Source organism: Chrysochloris asiatica, unplaced genomic scaffold (assembly GCF_000296735.1).
Source record: "Chrysochloris asiatica unplaced genomic scaffold, ChrAsi1.0 scaffold00137, whole genome shotgun sequence".
NCBI lineage: Eukaryota > Metazoa > Chordata > Mammalia > Afrosoricida > Chrysochloridae > Chrysochloris > Chrysochloris asiatica.
The window spans coordinates 3,741,320-3,766,753 of NW_006408655.1; the positions used below are offsets into that span (position 1 = coordinate 3,741,320).

At 39.6% G+C, this 25,434-nt stretch overlaps 1 protein-coding gene and 1 pseudogene across 2 annotated transcripts in view; both read left to right on the top strand.

Moving 5' to 3' along the window:
• The window catches only part of LOC102831772, a 118,986-nt pseudogene extending 110,181 nt beyond the window's left edge, over nucleotides 1–8,805 (top strand).
• A 1,429-nt stretch (nucleotides 8,806–10,234) lies between these two features.
• PLXDC2 (plexin domain containing 2) overlaps nucleotides 10,235–25,434 on the top strand; it is a 613,486-nt gene continuing 598,286 nt past the window's right edge. For both annotated transcript variants that reach the window (XM_006869892.1, XM_006869891.1), the window contains exon 1: nucleotides 10,235–10,349. In XM_006869892.1, coding sequence (XP_006869954.1) covers nucleotides 10,235–10,349 — 115 coding nt within the window. The remainder of the gene's footprint in view (nucleotides 10,350–25,434) is intronic.

A 25,434-nucleotide genomic window follows, 5' to 3' on the forward strand; every position in this document is an offset into this window, starting at 1 on the left:
AAGTAGAGAAAAGCTCACAGAACCTTCATTTGCTAACGGGCCACAAATCAAAATGAAGAGAAACAGCTGTAAACATCCATTGAAAATCGGAACATGGAATGTACGAAGAATGAATCTGGGAAAATTTGAAGTTGTCAAATTCAGTGGTAGTCTTTATAAATTACAGTCTACTTTCCAATGCTCTTTGGCAGTTACTGGAGGTAGAAAAGCATGTACGTATATTTACAGCAGTATCGTTCATGTTGTTGTTGCCCATCAAGTCAGTGCCAACTCACAGTGACCCTATGCACAACAGAACAAAACACTGCCCAGTCTTGGGCTAACTTCATAATTATTGCTACACTTGAACCCATTGATGCTGCCACCGTGCCAATCCATCCCTCTGGGGGTCTTCCTCTTTTTATCCAACCATCCACCTTTCCAAACATGATATCCTTCTCCAGTGACTAGTCCCTTGTGACAATTAGAGATGAAGTCTGGCCATCCTGGCTTCCAAGGAGCATTCTGGCTGTACTTCTTCCAACACAGATCTATTTGTCCTTTTGGCAGTCCCTGGTACTTTCAATATTCTCCTCCAATACCAAAACTCAAATATTTCTACAGTCTTCCTCATTCACCATCCAACTTTCGCATGCATATGAGGTTATTGAAAATACCATGGCTTAGATCAGGCACACCTTAGTCCTCAAACTGACATCATTGCTCTTCAACACTTTAAAGAGGTCATGTGCAGCAGATTTGCCCAATGAAATACATAATTTGATTTCTTGACTGCTGCTTCAATGAGTGTTGATGGTTGATCCAAGCAAAATGAAGCCTTTGACAACCTCAATCTTTTCTACATTTATATGGACATTGTTTATTGGTCCAAAGGTAACAATTTTTGTTGTTTTACATTGAGTTGCAACCCGTACTGAAGGCTGTGGTCTTTGATTTTCATCAGTAAGTATTTTAAGTCCTCTTCACGTTCAGCAAGCTATGTTGTGTCATCTGCATATCACAGGTTGTTAATGAGTCTTCCTCCAGTCCTGATGCCAAGTTTTTCTTCATATGATCCAGCTTCTTGGATTGTTTGTTCAGCATACAGATTGAATAAGTATCACGAAACAATACCTGTTGCATACCTTTTCTCATTTTAAACCATTAGGGGTTTCCTTGTTCTTTCATCATGAGCATAATTAAGTGTAGCAGAATACTCATACTTTGCAATGTTGTCCATAGTTTGTCATGATCCACACACTTTGTGTAGTCATTAAAACACACGTAAACATCTTTCTGGCATTCTCAGCTCTCTGCTTTCTGCCAAGATCCATCTGATGTCAGCAATGATGTCCTTCATTCCACGTCCTCTTCTGAAACTGGCTTGAACCTCAGGAAGTTTTCTGTTAATGTGTGGTTACAGCCATTTCTGTATTACTTTAAGTAAAACTTTACTTGCATGGGATATCAATGATACTGTCTGATGATTTCTGCATTCCATTGAGTCACAGCTCTTTGAAATGGGCATAAATACGGATCTCTTTGAGTCCTTTGGCCAGGTAGTTGTCTTCCAAATTTCTTGGCATAGATGAATGAGTGCCTCCAGTGCCACATCACTTTGTTGAAAGATTTCAATTTGTATTCCATCAATTCCTGGTGCCTTGTTCTTTGCTAATGACTTCAGTGACCCTCGACATCTTCCTTCAGTATCATTGGCTCTAGATCATATGTTACTACTTGAAGTGGTTCAATATTGACCATTTCTTTTTGGTACAGTGACTCGGTGTATTCCTTCCATCTTCTTTTGATGCTTTCTGCATCATTCAGAATTTTGCCCAGAGAATCCTTCAACACCGTAAATTGAGGTTTGAATTGGATATTCAGTTCCCTCAGCATAAGAAATGCTGAGCATGTTTTTCTACCTTTTGGTTTACTTATTTCAGGTCTTTGCACGTTTTATTATAATATTTTACTTTGTCTTCTTGAGCTGACCTTTGAACTTTCCTGTTAAGCTCTTGTATCTCTTGATTTCTTCCATTTGCTTTAGCATCTCTATGCAGGAGAACAAGGTTCAGAGTCTTTTCTGACATTCACTTTGGTCCTTTCCTTCTCTCTTGTCTTCTCAATGACCTTTTCCCCTCTTCCTTCATAATGTTCCTGATGTTATCCCACAACTTCCCTGATCTTTGGTCCTTGGTGTCCAATGCATCAAATCTGCTCTTTAGGTGATCTCCAATTCAGGTGGGATGCATTCAAGGTTATATATTGACTCTTGTGGACTTGTTTTCATTTTCTTCAGCTTCAGCCTGAATTTGCATATGAGCAATTGATGGTCTGTCCCACAGTCTGGCCCTGGCCTTGTTTTGGTTGATGAGATGGAACTTTTCCACTGCCTCTTTCCACAGATGTAGTCACTGTAATTACTATGTATTCCATCTAGTGAGTTCCATGTATATAGTTGTCCTTTATGTTGTTTTAAAAGGTATTTGCAATGATTAAGTCATTGGTTATCACCATATTTTCCCACTGCTGATCCTTCCTCTTTGTTTCCAACTTTTGCATTCCAATTGCCAGTAATTATCAACACATTTTGATTGCATGTTTGATCAATTTCAGACTGAGGAAGTAGATAGCATTCTTCAATTTCATCATCACTGGCTTTAGTGGTTGGTGCATAAATTTGAATAATAGTGGTATTAACTGATTTTCCTTGTAGGTATATGGATATTATCCTATCACAGACAGCATTGATCTTGATATGTTCTTTTTGTTGATGAATGTGACAACATTCGTCTTCAATTTATCATTCCCAGCATAGTAAACCATGGGATTGTCAGATCCAAAGTGACCAATACCAGTCCATTTCAGCTCACTAATGCCTATTAGTGAGTATATGTGTATATGTTCTATTTTATTTTGATAGTTTCAAATTGTGCTAGATTCATATTTCATCCATTCCATTCTCTGCAGATTTTTACAGCTGTTTCTCTTCATTTTGAGCTGTGTCCCATCAGCAAAAAAAAAAAAAAAAAGGGCTTTACTCCATATGTGTAATCACAGTCACATCTACTTTGAGGAGGCAGCTTTTCCCCAGTCATGTTTTGAGTGCCTTCCAACCTGAGGGACTCATTTTCCAGTACTATATCTGACAATATTCTGGTGCTTTTCATCATGTTAGTGCTGACAGAGTTCCACTGATATTCACAAGACTTTCAGTGACTAAATTCTCAGTGACTAAGTATCATTCATAGTAACCGAAAAATACAGACAATTTAGATGCTCATAAACTAGTTGGATAAAATAAATAAGCTATATCTAAACAATGGAATATTAGGCAGTTACAAAAGGAATGACGTACTGATACATGTTACAAAATGGGTAAACCTTAAAAATATTATGCTACATGAAAGATGTCAGATGCAAAAGACCACATACTGTATGATTCCATTTATGTGAAATGTGTAGAATAAGCAAATTCTTGCAGAAACAGTCGATTTGTGATTGCCAGGGTTTATGTGAATGGCAAATAACTGCAAATGGGTTCTGATTTTTGGTGGGTGATGAAAATATTCTGGAATTTGTTAATAGTGATGGTTTCACAACCCTGTGAATATACTAAAACTGGATATGTTGTATACTTCAAAAGAATGAATTTTATACTGTGTGAATCATATTGCCAAAATAAATAAATATAATAGATGAGAGAGAGAAGAAATTGAATGGAAGGACAGCAAGGGGAATGAAAGGTGAGGAAAGGGCATGAAGTACAAGCCATCATGTCTGTACACTGAGGGTGATGCTGCCTTTTGACTCAATGCTCCCAGCAGCCAGAAGAAAGAAAACAGCCAAACAACGTATGTCATTCCATTGCAATAGGTTGTTTCATAATGAATGTTCCCAATATAATTATATTGTTAATTTAATCTAAATGTAGTACCTAAGGCCCTGGTAGTACAGTGGGATAAGTGAAAAGCCTGCAATTCTTACCCACCAGCTGCTCCTTTGGAGACAGATGAGGCAGTCAACTTCCTTAAAGACTAACAGCCTTTGAAAACCTAGGTGGCAGTTCCGTTCTGTTCAACAGGGTCGCTGTGATGCAAAATCAACTTGAGGGATATAGGTTTGGGTTTGGGGTTCTGTGCGAATAGGAGGCACCTAATATGTTTCTGCAAAATGAATAGTAGTAGATATAGGGTGAATTTTTAAAACATGCTTACTTGATTCAAAACACTGTTCATAAAATTTCTACTGAAAGCTATAAAAGGGCAAGCTGAAATATCCATCAACAGTACTATAAAATACTGGTTGATTCTGAGTGAAGAAGTCAGCCAAAATGAACAAATGAGTCTTGTAATTGTGTAGCAGAGGTCAAAAACCTTAGCCCTACCAAGTGAGGATAGAGAGGAAATGCCAAAGACCTAGAGGAAAAGGTCATAATATTAGCCCAAATAAAAGCAACCCACTACTAACAATTTCCCTTGATCTGATCTCAATTAGATAACTTTTTTTTAATACACATTGCTAGAATGGGTATAAACTATTTCCAGAAATAAAAACAATAGAATTGTTTACAAGAAATACTGCCATCTATACTATATCTCCATTTTTGCCGAGTATGCGTCTTTTCTTGAGCATATTGTTAACCAAATTTTGATTTAGGACAGGTCTTAGGAAACACAACATTGTTACAGTTGGATATGGGATGAAATGCTTTTAGAAAATTACCTTTATTTAAGTGCCATTACACTTGAATGTGTAAAATTATCTCTGAAGTTTGGCATATATAAGGGAATGCAAGGAAGTTTCAAATCTGCTGCAGACACTTTTTCTGGTGCTAATGTCTGTTCACAGAGCTGTGTTCAGAGTGATTTTGATACATTTTAAAGGAGAAAGTGTCATATCAACTCCACATGCTTACCATAATCAAAGAATATGAATGTCTGTCATTTGCCATTCTTGATTCATTTGTTCCTTGAGTACAATTCGCCATTGATTAAAAGAATCATGCACTCTTGTCCTATCTCTGAAGTAAATGGGGGAAGGAGGCCTCGTGGTTAAGAGTTTGGTTGCTAACTGAAATGGCAACAGTTTTCACCTGCCTCCTCTGGAGAAAGATGTGTCAGTCTGCTCTCGTAAACATTACCAACTTGAAATCTGTATTGATCAGTTCTGCTTTGTCCTATAGAGTTGCTAAGATTTGGATTTTCATTATATTAAATGAGAGTTTCTATGTGTTGCAAATGGTTAACTTGCTTGGTTGACAAGTTTATGATTCCAGTACATCCAGAGACATCAGAAAGAAGGCCTGGAAAATCATCCGTTTGAAAACCCTATGTATGACAGTTGTTGCTTTAGGTACCTTCACATCCATTCCAACTCCTAGCAACCTTATATACAACAGAAAAAAACACTGTCCAATCCTGTGCCATCCCCACAATTGTTATATTTCAGCCCATTGTTGCTGCCACTGTGCCAATCCATCTCATTGGAGGTCTTCTGTTTTGACAACCTTCCACTATACCAAGCATGATATCCTTCTCCAAGGACTGGTCCCTCCTGACCACATGGTCAAAGTACCAGAGACAAAATCTCACTGTCTTCACTTCTAAGGTACATCTTCTCAGCCAGACTTGTTCATTCTTCTGGCAGTCCATGGTACTTTCAATATGTTTTGCCAACACAATAATTCAAATGCATCAATTCCTCACTTGTCTTCCAAGTGACATATTTGCTCTTTAACACTTCAAAGATGTCTTTTGCTGCAAATTTGCCCAAATGTAACATGGCATTTGATTTCTTGACTGCTGCTCCATGAGTGTTTGTTATAGATTAGAGCTAAACAAAAGAAAGTCTTTGACAACTACAATCTTTTCTCCATTTATCGTGTTCCTAATTATTGGTCCACTTGTTGGAATCTTCTTTTTCTTTACCTTGAGGTGCTATCCATACTGAAGGGTGTAGTCTTAAATCTTTATCAGTAAGCATTTCAAGTCCTCTTCACATCCAGCAAGCAAGATTGTGTAATCTGCATAGTGCAAGTTGTTAATGAGTCTCCCTCCAATCTTGAGGCCACATTCTTCTTCATATAATCCATCTTCCCAGATTATTTATTTAGCATACAGATTGAATAAGTATAGTGAAAGGATACAAATCTGGTGTGCACCTTTCCTGATTTAAAACAATTCAGTATCCTCTTGATATGTTTGATCGAATGCCTGGCAGTCTATATATAAGTTCCTCATGATCATAATTAAGTACTCTAGACTATCCATTCTTCATAGCGTGATCTATAGTCTGTTATGAATGTTGCTGATAAGTACCATTCAGTTTGGCCTTGTGGTTCCCAGTCCAGTGCTGATCCTACAGAGCCACACCAGGAGTTCAAAGGTCAATGCTTTGAGCCCAAAAGCCTCTTTGTGAGGGAAGATGGGGCATTTGATTCCAAAAAGATTGTTGTTGGTGTTGTTAAGTGCCATCTAGTCAATTTTGACTCATAGCGACCCTGTATAGGGTTTCAGAGGAGTGGCTGGTGAATTTGAATAGCTGACCTTACCATTCAAACCTATCTTTTAGTCTAGTGCTTATCCTGCAGTGTCACATCAGGACTCCTTTTTTATGATGGTGGTGGTGGTTATGTACCTTGGAGTCAGTTCTGACTCATTTGCTGTTGTTGTTGTTGTTGTTAAGTACCATGGAGTCCGTTCCAACTCATAACGACCTAGTACATGGTTTCCAAGGCTGTAAATCTTTACGGGAGAAGAAAGCCTCATCTTTCTCCCACGGAACAGCTGGTAGTTTCGAACTGCTAACCTTGAGGTTAGCAGCCCAACTCAACCACTACACTACCAGAGCTCCATGTTATGATACATGTAGTCAAATGTCTTTGCATAGACAATAAAGCACAAGTAAACATCTTTCTGGTATTGTCTTCTTTTAGCCACGATCCATCTGCCCTCAGCAACGGTATCCCTCCAAGACCTTTTCTGAATCCAGATTGAATTTTGTCAACTCCCTGTTGATGTACTCTACAACTGTTTTTTGAATTATCTTCAGCAAAATTTTGCTTGCATGTGATATTAATGATATTATTCTATAGTTTTCAGTATTCTGTTCAGTCACCTTTTTTTGGAATGGGCCCAGATATGGATCTTATCCAATCAGTTGGCCAGACTGGATTTTCCAAATTTCTTGGCATAGAGGAGTAAGCACCTCTAACATTACATCAGTTTGTTGAAACATTTCAGTGTGTTTCTGGATGCTTGATTTTTGTCAATGCCTTCAGTGCAGCTTGGAGGTCTTCCTTCAGTATCATTATTTCATGATTATATGGTACCTCTTGAAATGCTTGAATATCAGCCAATTCTTTTTGATAGAGAGCCTCTGTATGTTCTCTCCATTTTGTTTACTCTCTGCATTATTTGATATTTTTCCCTGTAATTTTTGCTTATAATGGGAACTAGAGTCGCCCTGAAAATTTTAGAAAGCTTTCCACGGGCACCATTAAATAGTGACTTTACTAGGAATGCAGACAAAACACTATCATCAATTAAACTACAATCAGGTTTTGATTAGAAGACAGTTTCCAAAATTAATGTTAAACTTATAAATGTCTCAGGCACTAAAAATCAGATGTAGCATTAAATCAAAAAAGTACATTCCTGGTTGAGTAGAAATAAAAGAACCAGTTTTTATTTGGGAGGAAGAGATGAGCCAGGGAAAGAAAGCTCAGCAGAGAGTTACGGTTTTGTCATAATAAAGTGTGTATGTATGCACAGCATGTTTATGAATTGATGTATTTTTTATGAAATAAAGAGAAAGTTTAGTATTGAATGAAGAAAAACAGGTTACAGTACCAAGTTGTCATTTCATCACCAGGTAAATAAGCATTGTTGTTGTTGTTAAATGCCGTCGAGTCGGGTCCGACCCATAGCGACCCTGTACAGGGTTTCCGAGGGTGTAAATCTTTACGGGAGTAGAAAGCCTCATCTTTCTCCCGCGGAGCAGCTGGTAGTTTCGAACCTTGAGAACCATTTATTTATTTGGCATAAAATTTGCAGAGTAGTTTGATTATCTATATCCATTTCCAGGTGGGTTTTGTGTGTGTGCATGGGATACATTGGGGTGCTTTTTGATGACATTCATAAACTCTTCAAAACAGACGAAATGGACTAGAATAAGTCAACAAGACCTTTTGAATTTAGAACATTGAGACAAACTTGCTTTTTGGTTTATCACTTTCTCAATTTCTCATGGAATACTAATAAAGTATTTTATGTCGTGCTAGTCATGGTTCTAAATGCTTTACGTAGCTAATATTAATTCATGGAATTCACTGCAAAATCTTAAGTGCATTACTATAATTATTCCCATTTGATCGATGGATTTGAGTCACTAAGAGATTGAATAAATTCTTCCAACTTATATAGCTATTAAGTGAGGGAGATGGAATTCCAGCCCAGACAGTCTGGCTCTAGGATTTGTACTTTGAACCAATGTGCTTTCCTTCCTTTCTATGTTTTCATCCCTTTGAAATTGGGTTAACTGTATGCAAATAAGATGCAAACTAATGAAAAGGCTGGAAAGAATTAACGCTGAAGCTGACCCTGGAGCTTAAAAACAAAAACAAACTAGGGATCCAGCGAAGGCTAAAGCCCCCCGTAGGAATTCAATGGGCTCCTGTTTCTTTAAACTCTCTCTTTTGTTCCTGCTGACACTTTACAAAGCCGCGGCGGCGGCGGCGGCAGTAGTGCAGGCAGCGGCGTCCCTGGGACCACGCTGCCGCGCGCTACCGTACACCACTCGCCTAGCGGGGCTGGGGTCCGCTAGGGGCTTTGCAGGGTCAGTAACCCACCAGGCTCTGGTTTGCTTTCTTCACACACCAAAGACTGCCACACAAACCTTCCTGGGAAAGGCGAAGACTAATTAACCCTTTATCGCCCGGGAAGACGCCGAGCGGGCCAGGTCTCAGTCCCCCCGCAGTCGGGCGTGTAGACAGCCCTGGGGCCAGGTGGGTGCAGGCACCGCGGGTCGCGAAGGTCACGAGCCAGGGTCCAGGGATGGCGCCTGGGCGGCTTGGAGGTGCCGCGCAGCGTTCCCCTCCTCGCCCCGCTTCCTCGCCTCCTTTCCCGGCTCTCGGGACCGCCTGCTGCCGGCTAGAGTTGCCCTCTCACGCCCCCTCGCTTTCCTCCCCCGGCTTAATCTCTGGGCGACTCCACAACCAGCCCGGAGGAAAGTGCAGCCATTGGACAGGTCGGTTCTGGCTGCTGGTTTCGGGGGAGGAAGGTGGGAGAAGCTTGGCGGAGCAAGGGGAGGGCAGAAGGAGGAGGGAGGAGGGTGCACAGCAGATCTGGCAAATAGCAAGCTGCTTTCACTCCCCAAAGTGTGGAGTAGGGAGCGCGGGGGAGCGCGGCAGCGGCACCTCCTCTGCCACCAAACTCCTAGGGCTCAGCTGGGGCTTGGGACTACCTCCTCCCGAGCAAGGAGGAACCCTCTCCGGACAGATTTCACCCTGACTTTACCCCTCTTTTCTTTGTTTTCTTCTTTTTGTTTAAACACATTTTTTTTTTTTTTTCTGACTTCGGACCTCAGACTACTTGCTGCCGCCTGAGCCTGCCAAGGGCTCTGCTCTTTGGGGCTGCCAATCCACTCCGGCTGGGAGAAAGGACGCGCGCCCAGCATCGGGCGAAGAAAAGAAGAAAAACTTGTCGGAGGGGTTTCACCAGCTCACTGTAACCCCCTTCTCTCAATCCCAAACGTCCTGCTGGGCCATCCCAAGGCTGGGGAAAGTTCCTTCTGAGCCGTCTGCTTTCTTGGATTTGGTGGTGGCCCCGGCACTGGCTGTGGAATTACATTTGTTTTGAACCCAGTGGAGCGCTTAGCAGGGGTTCGGAAGTCACCTTCTGCGTGCACAGGGGTGGCGCTGCCTGTGCGGAATCCAGAGTTTGGGAGCCTGGGTTGCAAGTGGCCTTTTCTTCGCTCAATTTTTGTCCTGTGCCTGAGGTGAAGGCTACGAGGCTGACAAGTTGCGAAGAGAGACCCAGAGGTCCAGAGAGGGCTGCACTCTACATCTTACTCCCTTTTTCCTCATCCCGGCCTCAGGGTGTGCGATCCCAGAGAAATTACAAAGACCTTTCCGTCCTGCCTATCGGTGGGCAGCGTTAGACCACACTCCCTCTACACTCACCAGGAGCCCAGGAGCACTAGGCGGCTTCCGGGAAGGACCGGCGTTGAAGAGAAGGGAGGTGTTGTCAGCGGCATGGCGAGGTTACCAAAGGCCGATTTGGCAGCTGCAGGAGTTGTGTTACTTTGCCACTTTTTAATGGACGGGTTTCAGTTCGCCGAAGGGGAGACCTCCCGAAACCAGATAAATGGTAAGATACATTTTTGCTTGTTATGTGTGTGTAACTGAAGACCTCTCTGGCATCCTCTTTCCCATCCCACTCCATCTGCCCTTGGCAAAGTTATTGCAGTTGCTTTACGGGTAAACTTGGAATCCCTGGTTAGGGAGAATTGGATTGGCAAGAAAAAGGATGGGGTTTTTCATGAGGATTTCGGGCTTGCCTCACCTGAGCGACTAGGGGTTGTACAGCCTCTTAGTAAGGAGCACAGTGAGGTCTCTGGTGTAAGAGGTAATCTTCTCTGTGGAAACCTCACCCAGTAATTGCCATCTCTGGGCTGTATTCTGACTCCTCCTCCATTCCCTGCTGTTTGGATAAACTAAGCAGATGCATGTATTGTGGGGGCTGTGGATGGGTGATGTAGTGACAGCCGTGCATAGTAGGTCTCCCCTTAACAGAACATTTCCTGAAATCGCTCCTTCCTTCTTCAGGATGCCGCGTAGTTGTGAGCGGGCCCTGAAAGATCGGGTAGGTGCAGCTAGGCAAAGAGGGGAGGAGGTGGGAGAGATGGGGACGGGCACGTCTCCGGAGAGTACCCCTTGCTCTATTGTCCTCTGAGGCCTGAACGAGCCGAGCCGGGGATTCCTCCAGGTGCCCCGAGATTGCCCTTGCTTGGAGCCCTGGTCTCCACACCCCCACCTCCAAGCCCTAGTGGCAGCGCGTCCTACTCTGGCTGTAGCTTTTGCCTGGTGCACCTTCAGTGTGGAGCCTCGCCCCCAGGACGAGGGCAGAGCCCTGGGTGTTGTATCCTGGTCAGGGCCGGGAGAGGCGCTGTAGAGCATGGAGGGCCAGCTACCTCAGGACTCTGTCCATTTGGAACCTGGCGCCTACTCCTATTTTATGCCTATTTCTACCTTGGAGGACATTTGTGAACTTCAAGAGATGGTGAAGTGAGAGAGAGAAAGAGAAAAACAAAACAACACCAAACCAAACTGATCAAACAACAAAACCCCTAAAAACACTCAAAGAGATAAAGGAAAGGAAATGAAAACTTTCTGCTTAGGAAAATGGCAAATGAAGCTGTGCCTAGTTCCCCGATCTTCAGCCCTGAGAGTCGCTGCTGGAACGCTAGGAAGGGCACCTGGAGATTCCAGGTAGGGTAAATCTTGAAGGAAGTCTTTGAATGAAATGTTACCAGGCAGTATGTCCCTGGTTGAGATACTTATGGAGATATCCCAGATGCTGATTTTGCAGTCCCATAGTCCTGATCTAGAGGTGCGTTTGTGGAGGGGGCGGGAGAGAGGGCAATACTTTAAAAGCTGAGAATGAAATACACGTTTCTTTTACCTGTTTTATTTGCAATCGTTCTTGCTAGGTATTCTTTTTACCAGTAGTTTATACTTCTGTTTATTTCTTGGGTACATTTCATCGGTTAAAAAAAAAAATTTTTTTCCAGTCCAGGATATAACACATCTAGTAAAAAGGTGCAACAGAAGTTGCATGGCCATATTCCCACGATAACTGCTTAAAGAAAGCAACTGGCTTCATCACCAACATTACAGAGGTGTGTGTACCAAAATGCGCCCGAGTTGTTTAATTGAAAACTACATTTGCACAGAAATAAATAATACATTTGCAGCAGAAAATAAATAAAAAAATAAAATCAGCAAATGCTTAGTATTTTGCTGAACTTTAAAAATTTTATTGTATTACCAAGAAAGGAATCTATCTATTCTCCAGTTTAGATTCCCATATTGAGAATGAAATTCATTCTAAGACTGTCCAGTTCCTTAAAAATATAAATGCCTAAATTAGTTAGCATAGATGTTCTAGTATTTTAAATAAATACAGTATTTCTGATGGAAACTACTGGAGAAACCCATATATAGGTATGAATTTAAAAAGAAGAGTTTAAAATGTCTTGGCAAAGTTTTGGAGACTTAATCACAAACCACAGCCCCATCTTTCCTGGCTATAAGTCTACATATAGGTTTATGGGGGAAAATAATGGAATTAAATGGCTAACCAATGCATAACATTAAAAAAAATACAGCAAGGTGAAACTGAAGAAAAAGGAGTTTTCTTTGTAAACAGTCTATGTGAAAGTTCAATACAGGACACTTTCTAAAATGTCAACAATCTCGAAATTTGGCATGTAGCAATCAGGATTTTTATTACAGACATTTTGGCCAATAAGAATAAATCTGATTTCATAATGGGGACATTTTGTTAAGCATTACTTTAGGAAATGCTGCAGTTAATTTCACTACCACCAGAGGGCAGATAAACTGTTACTTTCTTCCCATTCTTCCCCAAATCTTTGAGATGATATTTTGCCTTTCCCCTGTGGAATATTTTTTGATACTTCAACTTGATGTTTGCAAATGGCTGGGAATTTATAATTAGAAATCATTATCTTTCCAGTTTTTATAGACATTAACTGCATAGTCATACATCCAACATCCTGTATAGCTTCTCTGAGATTTAAAGACCTAAATCCTTGTGTGGTGTAGCAGATTAATGTGCTGGACTGCAAGGTCGGTTTAAACCGCTAGGTAGGTGGTTCCGCTACTGTACAGGGTTGCTGTGAGTTGGCACCTACTCAAAGGCACTTTAAGCATTGGATCCTAAGATCAGTTTGAACCGCAAGGTCGGCGGTTCAAACTCACCAGCCATCTTTGAAAACTCCGCACATGGTCGCTTTTGAGTCGGAACTGACTCCACGGCAGTTACAACTAACAGCAATGCTTTGAAGGGGAGCTCAGTGACTCTGTAGGATAAGCACTGGACTGCGAATCACAAGGTCACCCATTCTAGACCACCAGCCTATCGGTGGAAGAAAGATGAGGTTTCTGTTCCCACAAATATTCACAGCTTCGGAAACCCTATACAGGGTAACTATAATTTGAAAACGACTCGATGGCACTTAACAACTAAGGAATATCATAGAAAACATTTAATGCATTTGAGTTACAGTGTTGGATAAGAATATTGGATTGTCATAAGAATAAACAAATCTGTCTTGGAAGATGTATAGCCAGAATGCTTCTTAGAAGCAAGGATGGTGAGACTTTTCTTTTCTTGTTCTTTGGACATGTTATCTAAGAGGGACGTGTCCCTGGAGAAGGACATCATGCTTGGTAAAGTGCAGGGTCAGTGAAAGAGAGGAAGACCCTTGGTGAGATGGATTGACAGAGTGGTAGCAATAATGGGTTCAGACATACCAATTGTGAGGATGGTGCAAGACCAGGCAATGTTTCCTTCTGTTGTGCACCAAGTCGCTGTAAGTTAAAACTGACTCCCCAGTATCTAACAACAGCAATATATTTTAAATACATTGTCTGTGGTGAAATAAATCCAGTGGCAAAAAAGCAACTATCTTTTTTTGCATCATGAATGGAGATTATTGACAAGTTTTGCAGAATTCCAAAAGCGTAGCTTTAAAATACCCCTTTTATGATTAAAAACTCATTATCATATAATAAGATTATTTTGGGGATTGAATGCATCCTGTGAATATCTGAAAAACATTTGCCTGTACTAAATAGTTTGTCTCGGTACCAATATTTAGAGAAAATCTTAGATTAATTATAATTTTTGTAAATCTCAAATCATTTCTGGCTTGGTATGTATTCACCCGTATAGCATGGTTGTTATTACGTGCCATTGAGTCAATATAGGGTTTCAGAGGAGCGACTGGTGAGTTTTTGGTTCAAACCGACCTTGAAGAACATAAAATAGTTTAGTAACAATATCTAAGGCTAAAGATACATTAATGTGTTGGATAATTCTAAAATGTAAATGATAAAAAAAAAAAGGCCTAAAACATGTACTTAAATTTTGGCTTGGTTAAATTTGACAGTGCAACAAGAAATTAATTACCATGATATGTTGTGAACTCTCATTGGTTCTGACTCACAGCGACCCTGTATAGAGTTTCCAAGAGCTTCTGGAAGATTTGAACTGCAGACCTTGTGGCTACCAGTCCAGGGCTTATCCCACAATGCCACTATATAGAGACCAAAACTAATTAAGGACCTCAGGGAATTTTCACTTTTCTATCTTTCTAATGGAGTCCTGGTGTGGCGCTGTGGGTTAATGTGCCAGACTGCAAAGCTGTTTGAACTGCAAGGTTGGCAGTTCAAGCTCACCAACTGCTCCTTGGAAACCCTATATAGGGTCTCTATGGGTCTGAACTGATTTGAGGGCACAGTCTTTCTAATATCACTATAGGACTTCTGGTGTGGCTCTGTAGGATTAGCCACAAGGTCAGCAGTTCAAAACCTCCAGGTGCTCCATTGAAATCCTGTGCAAGGTCACTCTGAGTTTAACCTATTTGATGGCACTTAATAACAACAACAATATCACTACAGGGAGGCTTCACAAACCCTATACAGGCACACTATGAGTCAGAACAAACTTGATGGCACTTAATAACAACAACATTATAAAAAGGAGTTCTGGTGATACCATGATTACTTGGAGTCCTGGTGTAGTGCTGTGGGTTAATGTGCTGGACTGCCAAGTCGGTTTGGATCTCAAGGTTGGAGGTTCTAGCTCACCAGCCGTTCCTTGGAAACCCTATACAGACAGGGTTGCTATGGGTCAGAATTGACTTGACGGCACTTAACAACAACAACAGCTGCTCCGTGAGAGAAAATGTGGCAGTCAGCTTCTCGGAAGATTACATTATGGGACAGTTCTACGATGACCTTTTGGGTCTTTTGGAGTCAGAGCTGACACCACTGTAATGAGTTTGATTTAGCGTAGTGGTTACGAATCGGGCTGCGAACCTTAAGGTTAGCGGTTCGAAACTACCAGCTGCTCCGCGGGAGAAAGATGAGGCTTTCTACTCCCGTAAAGATTTACACCCTCGGAAACCCTGTACAGGGTCGCTATGGGTCGGAACCGACTCGATGGCACTTAACAACAACAACAACAACAGGGGTCCTGGTATGGCGCTGTGGGCTAATATGTCAGACTGCAAAGTTGTTTGAACTGCAAGATTGTTGGTTCAAGCTCGCCAGCTGCTCCTTGGAAACCCTATATAGGGTCACTGTGGGTCAGAATCGACTCCACAGCAGTTAACAACAATGACATATAGACTACATACAAATAGATCATGTCTTTATTTAACAGCTAAGTTTTGTTTACTTTAGTTGTTCCTTCTCTGGGTATTTCTCTGTTAGTGTATGCTTTCATTAGAGTTAAAAATCTCAGTCTGAAATATCTAGCATGTAACATTTTGTTATGAGAGCGTCTCTGCTGATACTTACAAAAGTGTAAAGCTTCTAGTCCTTTGCATGTATACCTAGAGCAAAGGATTATAACAGAAGGTTATTTCATGTGAATATTTCCCATACAATTACTGGGAAAAATGAAAGATTATTTTTTGTCAATGAGTGTATGACTTTTAGTTACATACAAACATTTAAGAAATATGAGCTGCAAGAAGCTTTATGCTTTACTGAAGCCTGGGGTGTTGAATATGAACCACGATATAGTGTGATGTAGAGCATTTATACCAGAGATACGATTTTTAGTTGCTAGATGTCTGCAGAGAGGTTTAGAATTGTCATAATTAGTGCTTTTATTAAGTTTAATCTTCAGAAATAAACTCTTTAGCTGGAAAATTTTACTTAAGTATGGTAGCGTAGTGGTTACGAATCGGGCTATGAACTTCAGGGTCAGCAGTTCGAAACTACCAGCTGTTCCGCGGGAGAAAGATGAGGCTTTCTGCTCCCGTAAACATTTACAGCCTCGGAAACCCTGGACAGGGTCGCTATGAGTCGGAACCGACTCCACAGCACATAACAACAACAACAACAACAATAACACACTATTTGTTAGTAGAAGATAACAGTTTCTTCCAAGCAGGTTTTTTTTTTTTTTCTCTCTACACTAATCAGCAACTCTCACATAGAGATTTAAAAAATGTATTCTTTTCCGTTAGTTTTATCTAAGAGATACCTTCTCCAGCAAAAACAATGTTTTAAAAGGTGAATGAATTTATCAACAATTGTGATCATGAGATTGAAAATCTTTAGCCATTTTTCCTATTGTTGTGTTTCATCGAGTCGATTCTGACGAAGAGTTGACTCTGTATGACAGAGCTCAAGAGCCCTCATAGGCTTTCTTAAGCTGAAGTTTGAACTGCTGGTCTTTCTGTTAGCAGCTGAGCACTTAACCATTACACCACTGGGCTGCTTTCTGATGTTTCTCTACCACATCACATACTATCTTTCCACTATGGCTGTCAAGTTCCTTACCTCAACTCGCCGCCATGAGGGTATCTGATGGTACTCTAATGTTGGGTTGTATACCTCAAGGTTTAACTTCAAGGCCCGTTGAAACCCATCAGCTGCTCTGCAGGAGAAAGATGAAGCTGTCTGCATTCATAAAGATTTATAGGCTGGGAAATGTACAGTCTAGGATCACTGTGAATTGGAATGCACTCAGTGGCATTGGGGTTTTTGTTGTGTTAGCTTTTGGTTTCTCACCACTGCATGTTCTTTGCACTCTAACTAAATGAAGGCCTTGATGTTCCCTGAATTTGTAGCATATGTTATTTACCATCCCTTCTGCTCTTCCTTTCCTAATTCCATGTCCATCTATCCCTTTCCACTTTTCCTTATTCTTAGCTCAGCTGAACCCCTCACCAAAAGATGCGCTCTCTTAGATCTCTCTATGGCTTTTTTAAGGAATGTGCTGGTTTGCTTGCTACTGTAAAGCTGTGTTTGTTTATATTTTTCCATTTCTGTATAAACTTCCTATACTATGTTGTTGTGTTAAGTGCTGTGGAGTCAGTTCCGACTCATATCAATCCTGTATAGAGTTTCCCGGGCTCTAATCTTCATAGGAGCAGAAAGCCTCATCTTTCTCTTGAGAAGAGACTTGCAGGTTCAAACTGCAGACCTGGTATTTCGAAGTCCTGTGCTTATCAGATGCATATGAAGACACCATACTCCCCTTCCTGTATTATCATAGACTACAAATTGTTGATGCCATTCATTTCTGAATCTTTTGCAGCATCTACTTTATAGTAATTTAATAAATAGTTGTTGGGTTACATTGAACTGAGTAGAATTGTAGCTCAACCTGCGCTGTTGACTTGGATATCACTTTGAGAGCATTATTTACATTTCAGACTTATTTATGACTTCTCTCATCAGTAAGATGGACGTGAATAGAGATTGACTTTGCAGAGAACTACTTTAAAATCTGAGGTCTGCCAAACTGTTTTAATACTTTTGTTGGACGTTGTTTACCTTAATCCTTCTATTAATAGATGAAACTTTCAAAAAGCACATCCAATCTTTCCATGAAACTTCTGGTTTCAGAATAAATGTTTACTCATTTGTTTTTTATCTAATCCCATAATGTACAGTGTGTGACATATGTGTGTGTATGCATTTGATGGTAGTGGCATTCTATATTCAGTGAAGATTAACATTATTAAATAATCCTGGTTCTCTCTGAAGCCATTAAGCTATATTGAAGGATCCTGTAAGACAGTCTCATAAAGCTTATTTTAAAGCTTTTGTACAAAGGTGAGTGAGGATAGTGTGCAAAACATTCAGAGCATCTGCTGGAGTAGCCACAAGAAAGGAAGGAAGAAGAGGTGGAGAGAGAAGGAAAGATATGGGGACAGGGATGGAGGGAGTGAGGGAGGCAAAGAGTGAGAGGGAGAAATGGAAACAGCTATACAAGAGGGCTTCAAAGAGTCTGTAGAAAAACGGAATTAAAAGATAATAGAATTCTTCCAACAACTTTTGAAAGTTGTTGAGAGCTCTCTTGTCCCAATAACATATATAGTTGTTCTTTTGAGCTGATATGTTTTTATCTTCTTTCTTTACGGATGGTGACCAGCATGCTACCTTTTCAAAGTTATGGCTTCTGCAAAGCTCAGACCACAATTTGTGGCTCACCTCTAATGAGAATATAAAGCTCCTGGTGCACATTTTGTGTACCAGCATACTTACGTCTTCACCTTATGTTTCTTCATTTACCTTTTGTACTTAAAGTGAGCTTTCTTAACTTAAAATCTTACCTTGTCTTAGAAGTAGAAAAGAAGTACTTAATGTGAAAGTGTTGTAATACGTAAGAGAATATGTTGATAGGTTGCTTCCAATTTTCACTTAACCTGACTAACCCCAGTCCTTTGGTTTTTATTCTGAGTGAGTTTTCCTAAAGCTTTAATTACCTTTGTGCATCCTGAGAGGTCTTCCTTCTTGACTGCAGTGTTCACAGGATGTCTTCCCCTTGCTTAACGCTGCCCCATCATCCACACAATGATTCTGACTAACTGAGGAAAATTAGTGGTGGTATGCTTTGGAGACGGTTCTGTCTCATAGTGACCTTGTATAGGGTTTCCAAGGCTGTAAGTCTTCACAGGACAGAAAGCTTCATCTTTCTTCTGAGGAATGGCTGGTAGTTTCGAACTGCTGACCTTGAGGTTAGCAGTCCAACTCATAACCACTACAAGTGGTGCTGCCCTTATGACAGTTTCATCTACTATCAATTGTGTCATATTGTTGTTGTTTAGTGCTGTTGAGTCAGTTCTGACCCATAATGACCCTATATAGGGTTTCCAAGGGGCAGCTTGTGAGCTGGAACTACCGACCCTGTGGTTCAAATTGAACTTGTAGTCCAGCTCATTAACCCACAGTGCCAGACATACATACCTGGTCAAAGGAGCAGAAAAACATCTGAACAAAAGATAAGATTTTAAAATCTTCTTCATTGTGTTTTGGCTAGACATTAAACCTATTTTGTATTTGCTCTCTCTTGTGTATTTATATTCCTGTCTTTAATTTAGGTGTTGAGATATGGAAAGATAGTACAGATTTGTATATTTAAATAGAATAAAAAGACGTGTCAGAGATCTTTTTTGAGAATTACTGTAGGGTATTAAAAGATTTCTAAGACTCCTGGTGGATCAGTGGTTAGATGCTAACCACATGTCTTTGGTTCGAATCCACCAGATGTGGGAGAGAGACGTGGCAGTCTGCGTGTATAAAGATTACAACCTTGGCAGCTCTATGTGACAGTTGTACTCAGTCCCTCCCTACGGGGTCATTATGAGTAGAAATTGACCTGACAGTAATGGGTGGCTTAGCAATTGCAGATCTGAACATGGGGTCAGGCATGGGGTGACCTTACTTGAAATCTAGACTTTTAATTTCTTTCTCCAGACAGTTATAAGTCCTCGGACTGCTCTTTTACCCTCCAGGTTAAAATAGCCCATCCTCACTGTCTCTGTTTTAGTTATCAAAGAAGAGAGTGATCTGTGATTTTGTCAAAAGTGGGTCACAAAGCCAGAGATACAGACTAACTTCCCTTTTCATTTTCTGAAATGCTTATTTTTTAGTTCTTCCTTCTTCTCCCCTTATTGCTTTTTACTCATCAATAGGAAATTTTCTCTAGTAACAATATAGCTCAATGTTTTGTTGTGTAGGTAAGATATATAGCTCATTAAGGCTTTCAGAATATAGAGGGAATTAGAAGAATTTTGCCCTGTGGATAAGTTGCATAAAAATAAGAATATTTAAAAGTCAATTTTCTACATATTCCTTGGGGTTTTTCTGATAAAAGTCTAAAACTGATCCATTGCAGTTATGCCTGGTCCTTGGTAAGTACACTAGGTTTATTTAGATTAGTATAATGTGTTCTTTAATCCAGTTGGAATACAGAACAGTTGATGTCCAGTAATGTTTTTTTGGTAATGAATTTTAGCATTGACATGGCAATTATTTATGATTTGCTAATTCCAGGAAACAAAAGTTGAAATGTGAGATATCATATTGTGTATTTGCATTCTTGTTCTTTGTTGTTGTTGTTGTGACATGGCCTCGTTTCATTTCCAACTCATGGAGACCATACATAGGGTTTCTATGGAGCAGCTGGTAAGCTTGAACTGCCGAGCATACATTTCAAACTGACCTTATAGTCCAGCGCATTAACCCACAGTGCCAAAGTGGGACTCCTGTTCTTTGGCTCTTGCTTATTTGGAGTGGGAGTAGGAAGAGTCATTTGAGTTTTTTGGGGCTACACAATGAAACTTAAACAATATTTTAATACCTCTCTGAAACCTCTGGGTGTCCTGTGAAAGTAAAGGTGACTTATAAGGTAGAAAAAGAAAAACAAAAAAACAAAAAAAACCCACTATTTCAGATTTTAGTTTTAAAGCAATCTTGCTAGATTTTAAAGATATTGCACAATTTTTTATTTCCCTATGCTAGTTTAACATCGGAGTCTTGGTGTGGTGCTGTGGGCTAATGCGTCAAATTGCAAAGTCATTTGAACTGTAAGATTCAAGCTCACCAGCTGCTCCTTGAAAACCCTATAGAAGGTCACTGTGGGTCAGAATTGACTTGATGGCACTTAACAACAACATCAACAAGTTTAACATCATTGGATGTCACATAGCTTTCATAATGTTTATTCATATTTGTTTTGGTTCATAATCTGATTTAAAAATTTCATGTAAGAAGTTTTCAAAATATTTTATTTCCTTTATTCACTTTAAATGTGTTTTGTGGAAGTTTTTTGTCTGACATGATATATGGCAAATATGTTTTCTGTCTGAGATGACTGTGCTAAATTTACCATTACACATATGTTGCTAAAAGATTTTGTTAACAAATCACATTATTATTTGTTTTATTTTTAGTGATTACATGTACTTGCATTAGTACACACAGTGGATTTGTACTAATAAACTAATCAGTTCTCAAATAATTCATTTGTTCACTCTTCCTTGATTGGATGATCAGTGCTGTTTTGAATATGTCCTGTAAGTATCCTTGCACTTGTCTCTTCGTGTTCAGATGCATATGTTCTGCCAGCCTATATTTAGGGGAGAATTCATAGGTTATTTGGTCTGTGACTATTCTATTGTGAAAGATCTTTCCTGGGATAATTCCTACTAGTGTGTGGCACATTTTAGGATAAGCACTTGATCATAAGACCAGTTTGAACTGTAAGGTCAGAGGTTCAAACTCACTAGCCACTCCTTGGAAACCCTATACAGGCTCACTATAAGTCAGACCCGACTTGATAGCACTCAACAACAACAACAAATATCACATTGTCTTAAACAGTATAGCTTTTTATTAAGTCTGTATATAATGGCGATGTGGGTTTATGTGCCAGACTGCAAAGCCCTTTGAACTGCAAGGTCTACAGTTTAAACGCACCAGCTGTTCCTTGGAAACCCTATACAAGGTCACTATGGGTCGGAACCAACTCTATGGCACTTAACAACAACAATAATCATTCTAAAGATGATAGATTCATGATTTATTTAGCTTATGTTGGTGTTAAGTGCCGTTGAGTTGATTCCAACCCATAGTGACCCTGTATAGGGTTTCCAAGGAACAGCTGGTGAACTTGAACTACTGACCTTGTGGTTCAAACAACTTTGCAGTCTGACACATTAGCCCACAGTGCCACACCAGGACTCCTATAAGCATTTATAAATTAGAGGTTTACACTTTGCTTCATTCAAAAATACTAACTTTATATCAAAGTCAAGACAGTCTATGCTTGGTTGCTCCAAGATCATATATACTAATCTTGGTAATTTAACATCTGGAGTAGAACGACAAGGTGGGCAGTTTGTTTCATTTCTTTGTGATTTAGGCATATTATCTTTTTTAACATCTGTTGTTCATTTTAGATATTTTAAAAAACAAGCATGATTCGAAGTCATTCTGCAGATGACAGTCTCATTGTCTGGACATTGCAAAACATCTGCATACAGGAAGCCAGATTTGTGCAATCTCTGTTTTGACACACTGTTTTTAGCAGAGGTTTATAAAATAAGTACAGCCAATCAGGAGTTGATTTCTTAGACTCAGCACTGGTGTTTCACTTCAGACTGCTGTTATCCATCCCCAGTTTTGTCATCCTTACTCTGGAATGCCACCATCTTTCTTAGCCGAGTTTACTTCAGTGGCTTCCCACTTTGCCTTCCAGATCATTCTACTGGAATTCATTCATCATTTCTTAGCCAGAAAAATCATGCTAAAGTGCAAATCTGGCTATGTCAGTCCTTGGTTGAAAACACTTCTGCGCTGTTGCATTGATCTCACAATGAACGTCATGGTTTACCTCTTTGTCTTCAATTGCAGTGCTTCCTCCTTCTACTCCCAGCCTTCTGGTCTCTGTCCTCTGCAACTTTGCATATCTCACTGATTGGAGCACCCTTTTCTCCCTTTCATCTTAGCTGGTTATTTGTCCTTTTCATCTGTGATTTTAATTCTTTTTGTTAGTTGCCTTTAAGTTAGCTACAATTCATGGTAACCCCAGGCACAAAAGAGAAAAACATTGCCTTGTCCTACCTGTGCAACCTTCACAATCCTTGGCATTCTTGAGGCCACAATTGTGGTTACTGTGTATTTTGAGCACCTTATAAACTAGGGAGCTCATGTTCCAACGCTGTGTTAGACAAGAGTCTGTTATGATCCAGAGGGCTTTTATTGGCTAATATTTTGAAGCAGATTGCCAGGATTTTATTCTTAGTCTGTCTCGGTCTGCCCGTTTTGCTGATGCCTGTCTGCCATGGGTAATCGTGCTATACTTTGAAATGCCAGTAGCATAACTTAAAGCATTATAGCAACATATATGCCACCAAAGTATAACACATTGACAGATGGGTGGTATTTGATCAGAATATGTTTTTGACATGTTTAATCTTTTTTTCTTTCTTTCTTCTTCTTTTTCTTTTTCTTTTTTTTTTTTAATTGTTCCTCGCTAGGCCACTAAGACTGAGGCATGAGTTTTACCAAAGTAGACTCTGTACTTCTTCGGCATATTACTTATCATGTGTCTGCATGTGAGTGTAAACTGATAGATGCTAGGGACCATATCAGACTGATTGCTATTGGCTCACTAGCTCCAAGCACTTACCAAATTGTTACGTGAAGGAATCTTGTATTGGTATTCCATTTGCAAGATGGTGCCATGTTTGTTCATATTTACCACTTAGGAAAAGAGTTTTTTGGTCATACTTCATTTTATATTTCTTTGGAGTATTTTTATGTCATAATTTCCTTAACATATGATGTTTTGAATTTAAATATCGGTAGCTAAAATGAATAGAAAGTTCAGAGATTGGGCAACTTCAGAATAAGAGAGTGTGTCAAATGCTTAGATAAGAAATGGATTTGTAAAGAACTGAGAAATCACAAGTGATGGCTTATTAATGATCAAGTCATTGACTTAAGCTTTGAAGAACAGAGAAAGAGCCACTTGAGCTATTTTATCAGAAAATTGTCTTAAAAATTTGAATGAGATTTCAAAGGCTATCAAAGGATAAGATTTCATTCCTTTGCAGTGATTTATAACCTACTACTTAATGCCTGAATGTCGGATGAAATAATCAACGTTGTTTTATTTGATTCTCTGGATGAAATTCCATAACTGTAAAGACTATAATGGATGAACAGTAATGAAATAGAAATAGAACTAGAGCCATGAAATTTACATAGACATCTTTCTAGGTATGTCAAAGTTCAGTTTGCAATTGAGAAATGCTCTTGTGATTAGATCCTTAAGACTTTCAGATCCAGATAATTAAGGGCGGCCTTTTAAACATTTTTCAATAAAATAATAAAAAAGATTTCTTAATACTGCATCCAGTAGTAAGACCTTTTCAAGGTTTTACCTGTGATTCACTTTGTAAAATTTGCATCCGTTTTGGGCAGCATCCTTCAGATATTCAACAATTTGTAGTAGTTGTCCTTAGAATATGTTTTCTTGTGCTTGGCTTTATAGCCCTTGTTTCATGAAAGAAAGCACATTCCATAGTTCTTTCTATAATTTCATACTAATTTTGTGAGTGAACATCTGGTATCTTTATCTACTCAGCGTGTCTTACTCCATTTTTCTGGTAACATTACCCTCCATTTAGGAACGATCTCTCTCTGATTCTATTCTATTCTCCTGGGACTCTTACCATAGTATCAGACTTCCCCAGATGGTTTAGTGTGTGTCCCAAATGTAACCATGCCTAATACCTCTTTATCTAGACCTCCCTAGATATTATATACATATTCTAAAAGAGAGAAGATCTATTTATTTCTGTGTTTGCTACAATAAGAGAATATAAAGCTAAAGCGATTATAAGCAATCCTCATCTTTTCAATACCAGAAGCTTGAAAATTCCAAATTTGACTTGGTTGGATTATGTTACTTACAATTGAAAGAGTTTGGGGGAGTACGTAAGTTTTCACCTACCGTCTATTTATATTATTATTTGATTCATAACTATTTCCCCAAGTAAATGACAAGCTTTGTGAGGGTGTGGACCATGTTTTATTTACTCCCTTCCTTCCCACCCCACCTCCTTGGTATTTTTCATAGTGTTTGGTATATGGCAGGCATTTCAACAATATTTGTTAAAAGTATTTGTTGCCTAAATTCATTTGATAGTGTGTAATTTCACTTAGTGACCATTAGAATTATTAACATCTCAGACATCAAATGACAATTCTCAGATAAGTGCGAATTGGTGACTGTAAAAGATGTTTTCCTATTGTTTTTCATAAATAATGTTTGCCCCATTTTTATCTTATATGTTAAATTTTTTAACCTGGGTCTTATTTTTCTATCGTTTTGTTGTGTTTAATTTGGTGCCTTTCTCCTCTTTGCTCTGCAATTCCTATTATCTTATTTTTCCTGTGAGTATAGATAAACTTGCAAGGCAATAAAACTCAGTGAAGGAGAAGCCTTAACTTTTTAATGGGGGGCAATCATCATAAATTTTATTACTCCATTAATTTGTTTTTGTTGTTATTGTTGTGAAATGCTGTCCAGTCCAGTCGGCTCCGATCGACAGGGACCCAGTATAGGATTTCCAAGGAGCAGCTGGTGAGCTTGAATGGCCAACCTTGTACTTCAAACCAACTTTGCAGTCCAGTGCATTAATCCACAACATCACACCAGGATTGCCTTTACCCAAAATAAAATTAAAAAATCCATTAAGTAGGCAATAACTGTTCCATAGCCAATGGTTATTCCTGGTATTTAATACTTTTGTTTTTTGGGACTTTACAAAGAAAACCAAGGTAATATAACTATACTGTTATATTACTGTGTATATATATATATATAT